Here is a 14,770-nt window from a genome sequence, read left to right on the forward strand (position 1 = left end):
AGTGGGAGACTGAGAAGCAGGTTTCCCGCGGAGCAGGGAGCTGGATGTGGGGCTCGATCCCAGAACCTGGGATCATGACCTGAGCCAAAGGCAGACGCTTAACGACTGAGCCTCCCAGGTGCCCCTGTTGATCACATCATTGTTTGTGATAGTAAAAACTGGGAAATAAAACCAAAGTGTTCATTACCAGGAAAATGAATAAATAAAGGTGTATTTTAGGAATTAAGCAGCTAAAATGAATGAACTAGAGCTACATGAATGCATCAGTATAGACAAGTCAAATTATGGGATGAATACAAGTTTCAGATATGTGTAGAAGAATACTATTCATGTCATTTTTAAAAATGTACAGAATAATTATATGTTTTACATGCATGTAGTAGTAGTCTAAAAACATATATGGTTTGTTTGATAGTAAACACATGGTAGTAAACACATCCAAGTTAGGGCAATATTTATCTCTGGGAAGGGAAGAAGAGCAATGGGATCAGGTAGTGAGTCATAGGACCCTTTATATAATATTTAGGGGGGTAAAGGAAGTAAGGCAAAACACTAATATGTGGTGAAGTTGGATTGTGTGTTACTTTTCTGTTTGAAATACTGACTAGATCTGATTGATGAGAATGTATTGAGAGTAACAAAGTGGAACTGTGGAGGTATGTTTTAATGGTAGAATCAATTGGTCTTAGAAGTGGTTTGGGTGTGGGAAGTAAGGGAGAGACATGTTAAGAATGACTCAGAATTTTGGCCTGAGAAACTGGGGTGGGAGTGTCATTCATGAGAGAGAATGAAAAGTAAGGTAAACCAGGTTTGGGAAGAGATGGTATGTTCCATTTTGGACCAGTGTAATTATAGAAGAGGATGGGTAGTGGTTAACTAAATGAATTTAAGGTCAAAAAGAATTTAGATTAGAAATAGAAATTCAGGATTCATAGCTTATCTACAGTACTGAAAACCTTCAGAATGGGTCAGTTCAGCCAAGAAATACATATGTGTACGTAGTGAAAAGAAAAGGTGCTCAAACCCTTTCTCTGAGGAACTCCCAGTAGGTAGAGGAGGAGTTAGCCAGGTGATAAAACTGAGAAGGAGCAGCTAGAAAACGAGGGGAGTTGAGTGCCTTGGAAGTCAAGACAAGTTCATGTTTCAAGTGGGAGATGTAGTCAGTTGGCAGATGCTACAGTGAGGGCTGCAACCCAGTTACTTCTACCACATTTCCTTATTTTCTTTTCTTCCCAACAGCAGTGATCAGTACCTGAAATGATCTTATTTTTGTCCATGTTTGTCTCCACATTCTTGTAGATAGACTTTTTGAAGACAGGACTGTTTTTTTGGAGCTGGGAGAGTGTCTAGCGCATACGAGGCACTCACATATTTGTTGATGGATTAATTTATCAGATACTCTGAGAGCTAGTTATTTCCTGCTACTAGCCTTTCAGTGTTGAATGTTTAAGAGCACGAGTAGAGAGATGGTCACATTTTGGGATTTCTTATTTTGATAGGCTTTTCATGGTAGGGTTAAAGAAAATTTAATGTTGAAAAAAAAATACAAGAAAAGTAAGGAAGGTTAAAAATAGTCCTTTGTCAGATCCTGTAAGAGTTCACGCTTTGGTTAAGCTGCCATGTACCTTCCTTTCTTGGATATTATATTATTAGCATATTTGCAGTAGAATTTTTACTGTTCTGTATTATAGAGAAGAGACTGAAATGGTTAAGCCTTGAGTATTAGATATTTAGAATATAAGTTTAGAATGTTTGTATTTGATGTTGTGAGAGGAATACACAAGTCAGATAGGATACACAAAGAACTCTTTTTCTTCAAGATGCATCTAGTAGTAGGCATATTTTAATAATATTAGTTAACATCCTAAACTAACGGTGTGCCTGTTCCTCTTCTAAGCCCTTTACAACTTTTTATTTTTTCACTCATAACCCTCTAAGGTAGGTGTTGTTATTACTGTTCTAATTTTATAAATCAAGGAAATTGAGACCCAGAGAAGTAAAGTAACTTGTCCATGATCACATGGCTGTGTAAAAAGTGGCAAGTTAGAATTTGAACCCAGGTGTTCTGACACTGTCTCTCCATAAGCACACTCAGTGCTCTTGACTGAATGATGTTCAAAGGTCACTTCCTTAGAGAAGCTTCCCCTGACAACTGTCTTGCCCTGTCCCCCTCCAAGGCTGTTATTCCATCGTTCAACTTTGAATATTCATCTGGTAGGATAAAGCTTGTCTAATTTTTACATCATATAGATGGAATCTTTTTGACTGCAGAAGTTGGTCATGAATGCTCTTTTTATCTTCCAGTGAAAGGCAAAGAACAAGAGAAGACCTCAGATGTCAAGTCAATTAAAGGTGAGTTCAGTGGCATACCATTATATTAAAAAAGTGATGTGCTTTGCATTTACAGGCTATTTTTAATCCTGTTATCCTCCCCCTTCTTTTGCCATTAATCGTCTCTTCCTTCTTTTATAATTATTTATGATTGTGACTTATTTCCTTGTTCAACCTGTATATTCTTCAACGCCTTGCATATAATAGGCTTTTACTAAGCACTTGTTGGCTGTTCTAGTGATAGAGTAAACCAGTGCCCTCCTGTTAATCCTGTTTGTTCCCTAAAATCGATGAGCTGACTTCATTATTTTTTTAACTTAAAATCAACGAATTAACATATAGTGTATTATTAGTTTAAGAGGTAGAGTTTAGTGATTCATCAATTGCATATAACATGCAATGCTCATTAGATCAGGTGTGCTCCTTAATGCCCATCACCCAGTTACCCCATCCCCCCCTCCCTCCACCCCTCCAGCAACCCTCAGTTTGTTTCCTATAGTTGAGAGTCTCTTATGCTTTGTAGTTGACTTTATTTTATTTTATTTTTAAAGATTTTATTTATTTATTTGACACAGAGAGAGAGAGCACAAGCAGGCAGAGTGGCAGGCAGAGGGAGAGGGAGAAGCAGGCTTCCTGCGGAGCTGGGAGCCTGACGTGGGGCTCGATCCCAGGACCCCAGGATCATGACCTGAGCCGAAGGCAGCTGCTTAACCGACTGAGCCACCCAGGCGCCCCTGTAGTTGACTTTATTTTAAAAAACAAAAAGCGAGGGGCACCTGGGTGGGTTGAGTGTCTGACTCTTGGTTTTGTTTCAGGTCGTGATCTCAGGGTCGTGAGATCAAGTTCTGCGTCGGGCTTTGTGTCAGGTTCCCCACTTGGCGCGGAGTCTGCTTCAGACTCTCTCTCCCTATGCCCCTCCCCACTGTGCGCACTCTCTCTCTCTAAAATAAATAAATACATCTTTTTTATTTTTTATTTATTTTTAAGATTTATTTGACAGAGAGAGACACAGCGAGAGAGGGAACACAAGCAGGGGGAGTGGGAGAGGGAGAAGCAGGCTTCCCACGGAGCAGGGAGCCTGATGCAGGGCTCGATCCCAGGACCCTGGGATCATGACCTGAGCCAAAGGCAGACGCTTAACGACTGAGCCACCCAGGCGCCCCTTTTTTATTTTTTTAATTTATTTTATTAGAGAGAAAGAGCATGAATGTGGGGGAGGGGCAGAGAGAGGGAGAAGCAGACTCCCCGCCGAGGAAGGAGCCCGATGCGGGGCTCGATCCCAGGACCCTGGATCATTACCTGAGCTGAAGGTGGACACTTAACTGACTGAGCCACCTAGTACCCCATAAATAAATCTTTAAAAACAAAACAAAAAGTGAAAAATACTCTGAAATGAGCTGACAGTTCTGGAGTAAAGAACTGCCACTTACAAGATTGGTTTTCTGTTTATCCAGAAGTGTGGATGATGACAGTTTTTACTTCTCTGTTACTTTGGATGAATGGTCTTAACTTAAAATATATTCAGAGTACCTTATTGTAATCAGTATATTGTCCTTGTTTATAGGTTAGAGCATGCTTCTTTAGGTTGTAATCTCTACTATAGTTTTGACTGATTTCATTATGTTAATTACAAAGATTGGAATGGAAAATTATAATGGAAATTAATTATATAGCCATTACATATAAATTTCATAAATAAAATTTATTTACCTGAGATCTGTAGATTGCTACTTAGATTTTTTTTCTTTCAAATGTTTGTATCTTGTGTGGCTAGCATTGAGTATTAACTATATATGCTCAGTTTGCTGGAGAGAGACTATAACTTACGAGATTTGTAACATTAGGGAAGAACTAGGGTACCTGACAGTCTTATTTTCTGCTCACTTCTGGTAATTTAAAGCCAGTTGGATTCCATGTTGGTTCATACTGCCTTCCTTAAGCAAAATTTGATTGACTTTCATAACGACTTCAAGCCCTTAGCAAGCAACATGTGTAAAGACTAGATCTGAATGTAAGAAGGAAAGGATTTGATGTTTCAGGCATTTAGATTTCTCAGGTGTTCTACTCTAAACTCTGCTACTAACAGTATGACCTTGGGAAGTCATGTAACCTTCCTCAGATTCTTCATTTGTGGAGAGGATTGGCCTGCCTAACTTCTAAATCTGTACCCGGCTAAAAAATTCCATTTTCCTACCCTGTGACAGTACATAATGTGCTTAGCATTCATTGGCTTACCTTAGAATCATATGGAAGCAGTATAGGAAACAGGCCCTCAAGAAGTTTGCAGTCTGATTAGAACTTAGACACGGAATAGAATCATACTATTAACATACTAATAACAACCATTTCTTGAACACCTGTTCTGTTTTAGGCATTAGCCCAAAACTGCGGCTAAACCAAAAAAGACTTGATCTGCACTCATTGAACTTACAGATTGGTAAGGGAGAGGAACATTAATCAAGTGATTCCACAGATGGCATGGGCTAGATCTATAATGATGAAAATAAAGAGATCTGGATTGATCAATTTAGAGCTAAAATGGATAGAACTTTTGTTATTGATTAAATATGAGGTGTAAGGGACAGGGAAGTTTCAAATTAACACCTACTTTTCTGGCTTGCCTAACAGTGCGACTGGTGGAGAACCAAGTTGGGAAATTATATGTTCAATTTTGGCATGTTGGGTGGGAGGTACTTGGAGACATTTATATATATTATTTTATCCACACAATAATTCTAGAGTCTGAGTTTCCAACCAAAGGTAAAAGGGTGATTTCCTAGAGTCTGGCAGACCAAAGTTGAAATCCTGCCTGTTGATAGGACTCTTTACCAGCTCATTGACTTAGAGCAAAGTATTTAACTTTTGTCTGTCTGTATCCACATCTCCAAAATGAGGAAAATGCTGGTCTTGCAGAATTGTTATGGGAGATAATGAAATAATGTACCCCCAAAAATGTGTATCGAGCAACCGGCATGATGCCTGGTGTGTAGGAGGTACTTCCTTGGTAGCTCTTGTTTTCTGGTTGTAGCACAAGAGGCCTCAGTATGCTGACTTCGTTAAATGAAGTATTGTGAGGAGTTCAGAGGAATTTGAGATCAGCAAATGGTTTCTGAAGTGTAGGGAAGATTTTGTAGAAATGGGACTTAATCTATATAAAAGTTGAATAATAAGGATTTGAATGAAAGAGGCAGTTCTTTCTCTTTTCCCTACCAGCCCAGCTTCTTATTTCTTTGAGTATATATTAGGCAAAGGGACCTTCAGACAAGTTAAAAGGATAATTTTACAGAAGACTGATAGCCAATTACAAGGGCCTTAAAGACCAGAACAGAGAGCTGCGACAGAGAAAATAGGGAGCCTGTAGGCTTTTGAACAGGATGTCGATGCTTTACATGTGGTATTTATGAAAGGTTAGTCCGGAAGAGTTCTATAGAATGGAGACCCTAGAAGTTCTTTTGCTGTAATACGGAAAGGCCTGTACTAAAGGTGTGGTGTTGGTAATAAACAGGTTAGTAGATGTTTAAATATCTTTAAGGAAAAATTAACCGATCTTGGCAGGTAAACATGTAGGGGAAATTGAGTAGGAGAATTAACGTGGTAAGTTTGATATTTGGACAAGTTGGTCTTGATATGGTAAAGTCATAGTGAGAATAGCTGGCAGTAAGGAATTAGAGATACAGGCCCCAAGCCCAGATCAAAGGACAGGTCTCAGATACAGGTCAGGGCTTTTTCACTGGGGTTCCAGTACCATAGAGGTGTACCCTACGAGCTGTTGCCGAGAGGTCCAGGCCACAGTGTGAGTGAGACTTTCCCCTTGAATCAGCCAGAGTTACTAAATCTTTTTTTTAATCTCCTTTAGATATCTATCTAGATTTAGGTACCTATATTTTTTAGAGTTTTATCTATTTTACAGATGTGTTAGGGTCTCACTTAAGTTTATTTGGGGGAAAAAGAGGAGTGCTTACAGGTTTAAATAATATGTTTGGAAAAGATGGCTCCAGTAATAATTAAAGGTTTGAGAATAAATGTTTCTAGCAGAAAGAATAAAAGAACAGAGAACTTCAGGAAGAGGAGTCATGGAAAGAGACCATATCTGACATAGTGGGCCTTTTTTTTTTTTTAATTTCTTTTTTAAGATTTTATTTATCGGGCGCCTGGGTGGCTCAGATGGTTAAGCGTCTGCCTTCGGCTCAGGTCATGATCCCAGGGTCCTGGGATCGAGTCCCGCATCGGGCTCCCTGCTCCGCGGGGAGCCTGCTTCTCCCTATGCCTCTCTCTCTCTGTCTCTCATGAATAAATAAATAAAAATCTTAAAAAAAAAAAAAAAAAAGATTTTATTTATTTATTTGTCAGAGAGCGCACAAACAGGGGGAGTGGCAGGCAGAGGGAGAAGCAGGCTCCCCACTGAGCAGGGAGCCCAACTCAGGGCTCAATCCCAGGAACCTGGGATCATGACCTGAGCCAAAGGCAGACGCTTAACCGACTGAGCCACCCAGGTGCCCCTAGTGGGCATTTAATAACTGTGTTTTAAGGGCTTGAGAGGCAGGCACAGATAGAAAAGGAAACTAAGGAGCAGGTAGTACCATGGAGACCAAAGGAAGATAGACTATCTGGAAGCAACATCTAAAGTAAGTTAATAGTTCTAATAGAGAAGTTCAGAAAGAGGAGGAAAAAAAAGCCTTGCACAAAAATATTAATGGCATTTTGTATCATCATACATACCTAATTAGGAAACAATTAGAAAGTCTTATTCTTATAGAATGATATTTGTAGCTTGTTGTCTATAGAAAAAACCTAGCTATTACTGTTTATAAACTTGCTGAAATGATTTTGCTTTCTTCAGTTTATCATGAAAATTTAAAAAAAAGACTTCTAAAATTAAAAATTTCAGGATGCCTGGGTGGCTCAGTCGGTTGAGCGTCCGCCTTCAGCTCAGGTCATGATCCCAGGGTCCTGGAATCGAGTCCCACATCAGGCTCCCTGCTCAGCGAGGAGCCTGCTTCTCCCTCTGCCTGCCACTCCCCCTGCTTGTGCTTTCTCTCTCTGTCCCTAATAAATAAAATCTTTTAAATAAATAAATGAAATTAAAAATTTCTTGAAGACAACTCAGATGCATCATTCTCCCACCTCTCGTTGAATCACTAGTAAATATAGATACCTGGCAGACAGGTATGGACATTCACATTCTTACCTGCTTAATATTTATAAAAGCATCTCAAAGAGTAATAGACTGAATTACATTACTATGTATTCTTCATAAGAAATATTGCCTGGTATTACTCAGATTCTGTGTCTGGGAACTGCTTGCTGAGATGAGAGCACTTATCTGTTGACAATGTAATAAAAAAATGGTGCTAGTAGCTTCAAGTTTGGTTCTCTGAGAGTATTTATCTTGAGGCTGACCTGTATCATTTCTTTTTTATTTTTAAGATTTTATTTATTTGTCAGAGAGAGAGAGTGCACAAGCAGAGGGAGGTGCAGAGGGAGAAGCAGGCTCCCTGCCCTGATGCAGGACTCGATCCCAGGACCCTGGGATCACGACCTAAGCTGAAGACAGACACTTAACCGGCTGAGCCACCCAGGCATCCCTTCTGTCCTTGCTATAGCAATGTACTAGGCCGACACTTCTTAAAAACCTTTAATAAGAGTCATTAATATTTGTGTGGAATAAATAGGAGAGGTAGAATGATGATCCAGCTGTGGCAACAAGGTCACAGGACTACTTTGACAATATTGTGATACTGAGTTGTTTATATCCTATTAACATGTTAATGGGTAACCTCTTTATTCTGATGTCAATAGGATATTTCTTCAGACTACTAAAGAAAATGTATTTTGTGAATTTTTTAAGTGTGCTTTATCTTTAAGCAGCTTGAACTTTGATCATAAAAGTTTTTCATTAGAGAAATTTTGTTACCCAATTAAAAAGTAAAATAAAGGAACACCTGGGTGGCTCAGTCGGTTAAGCGTCTGCCTTCGGCTCAGGTCATGATCCCAGGGTCCTGGGATCGAGTCCCTCATCGGGCTCCTTGCTTAGCGGGGAGCCTGCTTCTCCCTCTGCCTGCCGCTCCCCCCTGCTTGTGAGCTCTCTTTCTCTCTGACAAATAAATAAATAAAATCTTTAAAAAAGTAAAATAAGTATTCTGAGGAGTATTTTTCTCATTTTTACCCCATTCCACAAGTTTAGTTTTGTTCCTTGGACAAAAAAGGATTAAGGAATTGAAAAGGGTCCATAGGGGCACCTGGGTGGCTCAGTTGCTAAGCATCTGCCTTCAGCTCAGGTCATGATCCCAGGGTCCTGGGATTGAGCCCCACTTCGGACTCCGGCTCGGTGGGAAGCCTACTTCTCCCTCTCCCATGCCCCCTGCTTGTGTTCCCTCTCTCGGAGTCTCTCTCTCTGTCAAATAAATAAATAAATTCTTAAAAAAAAAAACAACAACAGAAAAGGGTCCATATATTAGAATGTTTTCTGGCTTTGGTACTTTCTGTCATCAGTAGAAGTTCTCAAAGAAACATCTCTGTTTTAAGTTCCATTTTTGGCACAGTATTTTGAGAGTTATAAATAATAATAGGACATTTCTTTCCAGTTTTCTGCTGCTTGATTGCCTTTCCCCTAAGTACTTTTTGTTGAGTGTGCATACTTAAGAGAGGTGTTTACAAAATTTAATTTTTAAAGTTCTCTTAAAGCCCTTTATGAGACATTTTTAGGCTATCAAATTGTGCTAAATTTTTAACCTTTTTTCTTTTTTTAAAAAATTATAGCTTCAATATCTGTACATTCCCCACAAAAAAGCACTAAAAATCATGCCTTGCTGGAGGCGGCAGGACCAAGTCATGTTGCAATCAATGCCATTTCTGCCAACATGGACTCCTTTTCAAGTAGCAGGACAGCGACACTTAAGAAGCAGCCAAGCCACATGGAGGCTGCTCATTTTGGTGACCTGGGTAAGTGACTCCCTTTTTGTTAACGTCCAGCAGGAAGAAGGATTGATTGTATTATGTGAAACTCTTGCTGGAGGATACTAGAACTGTATAATGGGAATGGGCTTTGAAAAAATGTATTTAAAATAACAGCTATAGGGGGGCCTGGCTGGCTGGCTCAGTCAGTAGAGCATGTGACTCTTGATCTGAGGGTTGTGAGTTCAATCCCCACATTGGGCATGGAGCCTACTTAAAAAAATAAATAAAATTAAAAAAATAAAATAACAGCTGTAAGTATAATGATACTCTATTGTGTTCCCATAAGCATAAAATATAAAGCATTCTCAACTTAAAAAAAAAATGGGCCATGTACAGGGGAAGAAATACATTTGGTCACTAATTATATGAAAAAGATGCCTCATTTCACTCATACTCAGGGAAACGCAAATTTTAGTAATGAGATAATGTTCCCCCAACATATCAGCAAATATTAAAGTTTGATCATTTGAGTGGTAATGGAGATGAAGAGAAATGGCCATTCCTATTTAGTGGAAGTGTAAATTGATGAAGATTTTTTGGAAGGCAGTTTGGAAATATTTATCGAAATATAAAATAGAAGATCTAGCCCTCAGATGTATTCACATATATGCAAAAAGATGTATATACAAGTATGTATAAAGCTGTTTATTGCAGTATTGTTTGTGAAAGCAAAAAAATGAGGAACAACATGCAAATATCTATTAATGGAGAAGTAGTCAAATTGTGGTATACCTGCATCTGGAATACTGGGAAGCCGTTTAAAAGTCTGAAGATGACATAGAGAAATATCTAAGGTTAAAGTGCAAAAAGCAGGTCACATAGCAATGAATGTACTAGGATCCCTATTATGTTTAAATAACTTCTCCTTTCCCCCCACCCACCCCCAAAAAAGATATGCAAGAGATCGATGATTTCTGAATTTTTATTACCCAAAGTTCTGCACTTACAAAAATTGCATGTTGTGGTATCATAAATTGAAAAAAAAATGAATAAATTGAAGTCTAATAAAATTAGTTCCTCTTTTGACATATTTGCTTAACATTTGTATATATTCAGGGGTGTCAAAGTGTTGATGGGTCATGCTCAGCAGTACATTGCAAACAGCATTTGTTGATCACAAAGTAAAATTGTAAGTTTTACTGGATTACTCCTATGTTGCTGGTGGGAATGTGAAATGGTACAGCCACTCTGGAAAACAGTTTGGCAGTTTCTTCGAGAGCTAAACACGCAGTTGTCATATGACCCTGCAATTGCACTCTTTGGCCTTTATCCCAGAGAAATGGAAACTTACATTCACGCATAAACCTATACTCCAATGTCCATAGCAGCTTAAAAGTAAAAAACTGACTTTCAGCAGGCAAGTGAATGGTTAAACAAACTGGTACGTGCATGCCAGGGAATACTAGTCAGCAATAAAAAAGAGCAGACTGTTGATACACCTGACAGCTTGTATGAATCCCAAGGGAATTATGCTGAGGATCAAAAGCCAATCCCAAAAGGTTATATGCAGTATGATTCCATTTGACAAAATTAGAGAAATGAAGAACTGAGGAGAGTTTGCCAGAGGTTAAGAACGGAAGAGTTAGTTATAAAAGGCCACATGAGGGATCCACGTGGCATTGGAACTGTTCAGTATCTTGGTGGTTACATATGATAAAATTGCATAGATTCCATTGCATAGAATGAAGTCCACAGGTGAGTACAGGTGAAATGGGGGAAATCTGAGTAAGATTGGTGGGTCATACCTTGTAAGATTGTGACTGTCGGTACCTTGATGTGATACTGTACTATAGTATTGTAAGATGTTAGCATGGGGAACCTGGGTAAAGGGTACATGGGATCTCTCTGTGTTGTGTCTTACAAGTGTATTTGAATTTACTGTTATCTCAAAATTAAAAATTTAATTTAAAAAATTGTAAATCTTGCAAAGGATCAGGATTTCCTGAAGTTCAAGGAAGTGATGTTGACAGAGATGCACTGGTTAACATTGAAAATGAGACAGCCAGGGGGTGCCTGGGTGGCACAGTCGGTTAAGTGCCCCACTCTTGATTTCGGCTCAGGTCATGATCTCAGGGTCATGAGATAGAGCCCCGTGTTGGGCTGTGCTTGCTCAAGTGTGCCCTCTCTCTCAAAAAAAGAAAAAGAAAATGAGACAGCCAGCAAGGATGACACATGAAATGCTTCAAAAGAAAATGATTTGAATATCAAAGGATTAAGAAAAGCCCTTTTGAAAAATTGATGAAACCCTGTTAATTTTATGAAGATGAACCTCAATATGTCAATGCCGTAAATATAAACAACAACAAAAAAATAACTGTGGTTATAATCGTAACCTAAATTTAGTTACATATAAAATGAACTTACTAAGTTTTGGTAAGTTTCATTTTATTTTTCAAGATAAAATCCCAGAGCTATTCTTTATTCTGTTGTAACAAATGCTGAGAGCTGGTAACATCTTTCTGGCTGTATCCACACATGGACCATTTTTCCTCAGGAAAAGTTCCTAGAGGTGGAGTTACTGGATTGCAGATCATGCAGATTATTAGAGCTTTGCTGTTATGAATGCTTCTCCAAAGAGGTTTTGCCGTTTTTTATTTTCATCATCAGTGGGTGCCGTGTTGCCTGTTCTGCTGTGCCTTTGTTTTTGATATTTTTTGAAAAAACATCTTCCAGTTTGACAAAAATGTTATCTTGATTAATTTCCTTTTCTGCGTTTTTAATTAGATTGAATCTATTTTCATATTTTTATTGGCCTTCTTTCTTTGGGGCTAGTATCGTAAGATTTTTTTTTTTTTCTCAAGAATTTACATGGTCTGAACTGCCATTAAAAGTTACGTAAAAATAATTGAGCTAGAGCTTTTTAATAGATGGATTAAGTTTTGGAGACTTGTTTCTTTGCCACTTTAGAAGCCACAATGATAGTATTTCTAGCTCTTTATTCATTTAAATTGCTAGGGAAATAAACTTTATTCAAGAATTCTGGTACCACTGATGCTAAAGGTGGCTGACAAATCCGTTAATCTTAAATTGTTACTGAACTGCTAATCTTTGCTTCTTTCAGGCAGATCTTGTCTGGACTACCAGACTCAAGAGACCAAATCAAGTCTTTCAAAGACCCTTGAACAAGTCTTGCACGACACTGTTGTCCTCCCTTATTTCATTCAATTCATGGAACTTCGGAGAATGGAGCATTTGGTTAAATTTTGGTTAGAAGCTGAAAGTTTTCACTCTACAACTTGGTCCCGAATAAGAGCACACAGTCTGAACACTGTGAAGCAGAGCTCATTGGCTGAGCCTGTCTCTCCATCTAAAAAGCATGAAACTGCAACATCTTTTGTAACTGAGTCTCTTGACAAGAGATTGGAGGATTCTAGCCCAGCCCAATTGCTTATGACCCGATCCGAAGGAATTAACCTGAACAGTAGAACTAGCAACATTCAGAATCACTTGCTGCTTTCCCGGGAATGTGACCATGCCCATTCTCTCCATCTTGAAATGGCCAGAACAGGAACGCATCAAATTTCCATGGAAACCCAAGAATCCTCCTCCAGACTTCTAGTAGCCAGTAGAAATAGTCCCTCTTCACCACTAAAGGAATTATCAGGAAAATTAATGAAAAGTAAGTATGTGGTTTTCTTGCCTATTTATCCTGTTTGTTTAATCAGTTTACAAAGTGGAACTTGAGGTGGGGAATAAAAGGATTGGAATGGTTTTCCTTTCTCTCACACCCACTTGCAAATTTGGAAGGATTTGGAGAATGTCCTGGAGGAGGATTGGTATATGAAAAAGGAACAGCAGGGATACATACCTACAGTGATTGGATCCTCTCAGAAGGGTATTAACAGAATTAACAAATGAAGAAGGGTCAAGTGTCATCCTACCTTTGCCATCCAGAGATTTTGAAATCAAATCATTATCCAGAAATGCTTATTTATCCTCATCTCTCTTTTTTTTTTCTTTTTTTACTGTTCTGTTAATCCCCATACATTACATCAATAGTTTTTGATGTAGTGTTCCATGATTCATTGTATATAACACTCAGTGCTCCATGCAGAACGTGTCCTCATTAATACCCATCACCGGGTAACCCATCCTCCCACCCCTTTCCCTTCTAGAACCCTCAGTTTGTTTTTCAGAGTCCATCGTCTCTCATGGTTCATCTCCCCCTCCGATTTACCCCCCCTTCATTCTTCCCCTCCTGCCATCTTCTTTTTTCTTTTTTTTTTTAGCATATATTGTATTATTTGTTTCAGAGGTACAGATCTGTGATTCAACAGTCTTGCACAATTCACAGTGCTCACCATAGCACATACCCTCCCCAATGTCTGTCACCCAGCCACCCCATCCCTCCCACCCCCCACCACTCCAGCAACCCTCAGTTTGTTTCCTGAGATTAAGAATTCCTCATATCAGTGAGGTCATATGATACATGTCTTTCTCTGTTTGACTTATTTCGCTCAGCATAACACCCTCCAGTTCCATCCACGTCATTGCAAATGGCAAGACCTCATTCCTTTTGATGGCTGCATAATATTCCATTGTATATATATACCACCTCTTCTTTATCCATTCATCTGTCAGTGGACATCTTGGCTCTTTCCACAGTTTGGCTATTGTGGACATTGCTGCTATAAACATCAGGGTGCATGTACCCTTTCGGATCCCTCCTTTTGTATCTTTGGGGTAAATACCCAGTAGTGCAATTGCTGGGTCATACGGTAGCTCTATTTTCAACTGTTTGAGGAACCTCCATACTGTTTTCCAGCTTGCATTCCCACCAACAGTGTAGGAGGATTCCCCTTTCTCCGCATCCCCGCCAACATCTGTCGTTTCCTGACTTCTTAACTTTAGCCATTCTGACTGTGTGAGGTGATATCTCATTGAGGTTTTGATTTGGATTTCCCTGATGCTGACCGATGTTGAGCACTTTTTCGTGTGTCTGTTGGCCATTTGGATGTCTTCTTTGGAAAAATGACTGTTCATGTCTTCTGCCCATTTCTTTTTTTTTTTTTTCTTAAAGATTTTATTTATTTATTTGACAGAGAGACACAGCAAGAGAGAGAACACAAGCAGGGGGAGTGGGAGAGGGAGAAGCAGGCTTCCCGCTGAGCAGGGAGCCCAATACGGGGACTGATCCCAGGAACCTGGGATCACAACCCCAGCCGAAGGCAGACACCCAACAACTGAGCCACCCAGGCGCCCCTCTTCTGCCCATTTCTTGATTGGATCATTTGTTCTTTGGGTGTTGAGTTTAAGAAGTTCTTTATAGATTTTAGATACTAGCCCTTTATCTGATATGTCATTTGCAAATATGTTCTCCCATTCTGTCAGTTATCTTTTGGTTTTGTTGACTCTTTCCTTTGCTGTGCAAAAGCTTTTTATCTTGATGAAGTCCCCGTAGTTCATTTTTGCCCTTGCTTCCCTTGCCTTTGGCAATGTTTCTAGGAAGAAGTTGCTGCGGCTGAGGTCGAAGAGGTTGCTG

At 39.3% G+C, this 14,770-nt stretch overlaps 1 protein-coding gene across 5 annotated transcripts in view; it reads left to right on the forward strand.

The window, feature by feature from the left end:
* Nucleotides 1-14,770, forward strand: part of AKAP10 (A-kinase anchoring protein 10) — a 94,048-nt gene that overhangs the window by 13,260 nt on the left and 66,018 nt on the right. For 3 of the 5 annotated variants that reach the window (XM_034989688.1, XM_034989690.1, XM_034989691.1), the window contains exons 2-4: nucleotides 2,305-2,352; nucleotides 9,091-9,273; nucleotides 12,350-12,907. In XM_034989688.1, the coding sequence (XP_034845579.1) occupies nucleotides 2,305-2,352; nucleotides 9,091-9,273; nucleotides 12,350-12,907 (789 nt within the window). Of the gene's footprint in view, nucleotides 1-786; nucleotides 795-2,304; nucleotides 2,353-9,090; nucleotides 9,274-9,942; nucleotides 10,083-12,349; nucleotides 12,908-14,770 lie in introns of those variants that run through there. The other 2 variants (XM_034989689.1, XM_034989692.1) reach the window with 2 other exon arrangements.

The sequence above is a fragment of the Mirounga leonina genome, unplaced genomic scaffold (genome assembly GCF_011800145.1).
Source record: "Mirounga leonina isolate KUSES-001 unplaced genomic scaffold, KU_Mleo_1.0 Mir_488, whole genome shotgun sequence".
Lineage (NCBI taxonomy): Eukaryota > Metazoa > Chordata > Mammalia > Carnivora > Phocidae > Mirounga > Mirounga leonina.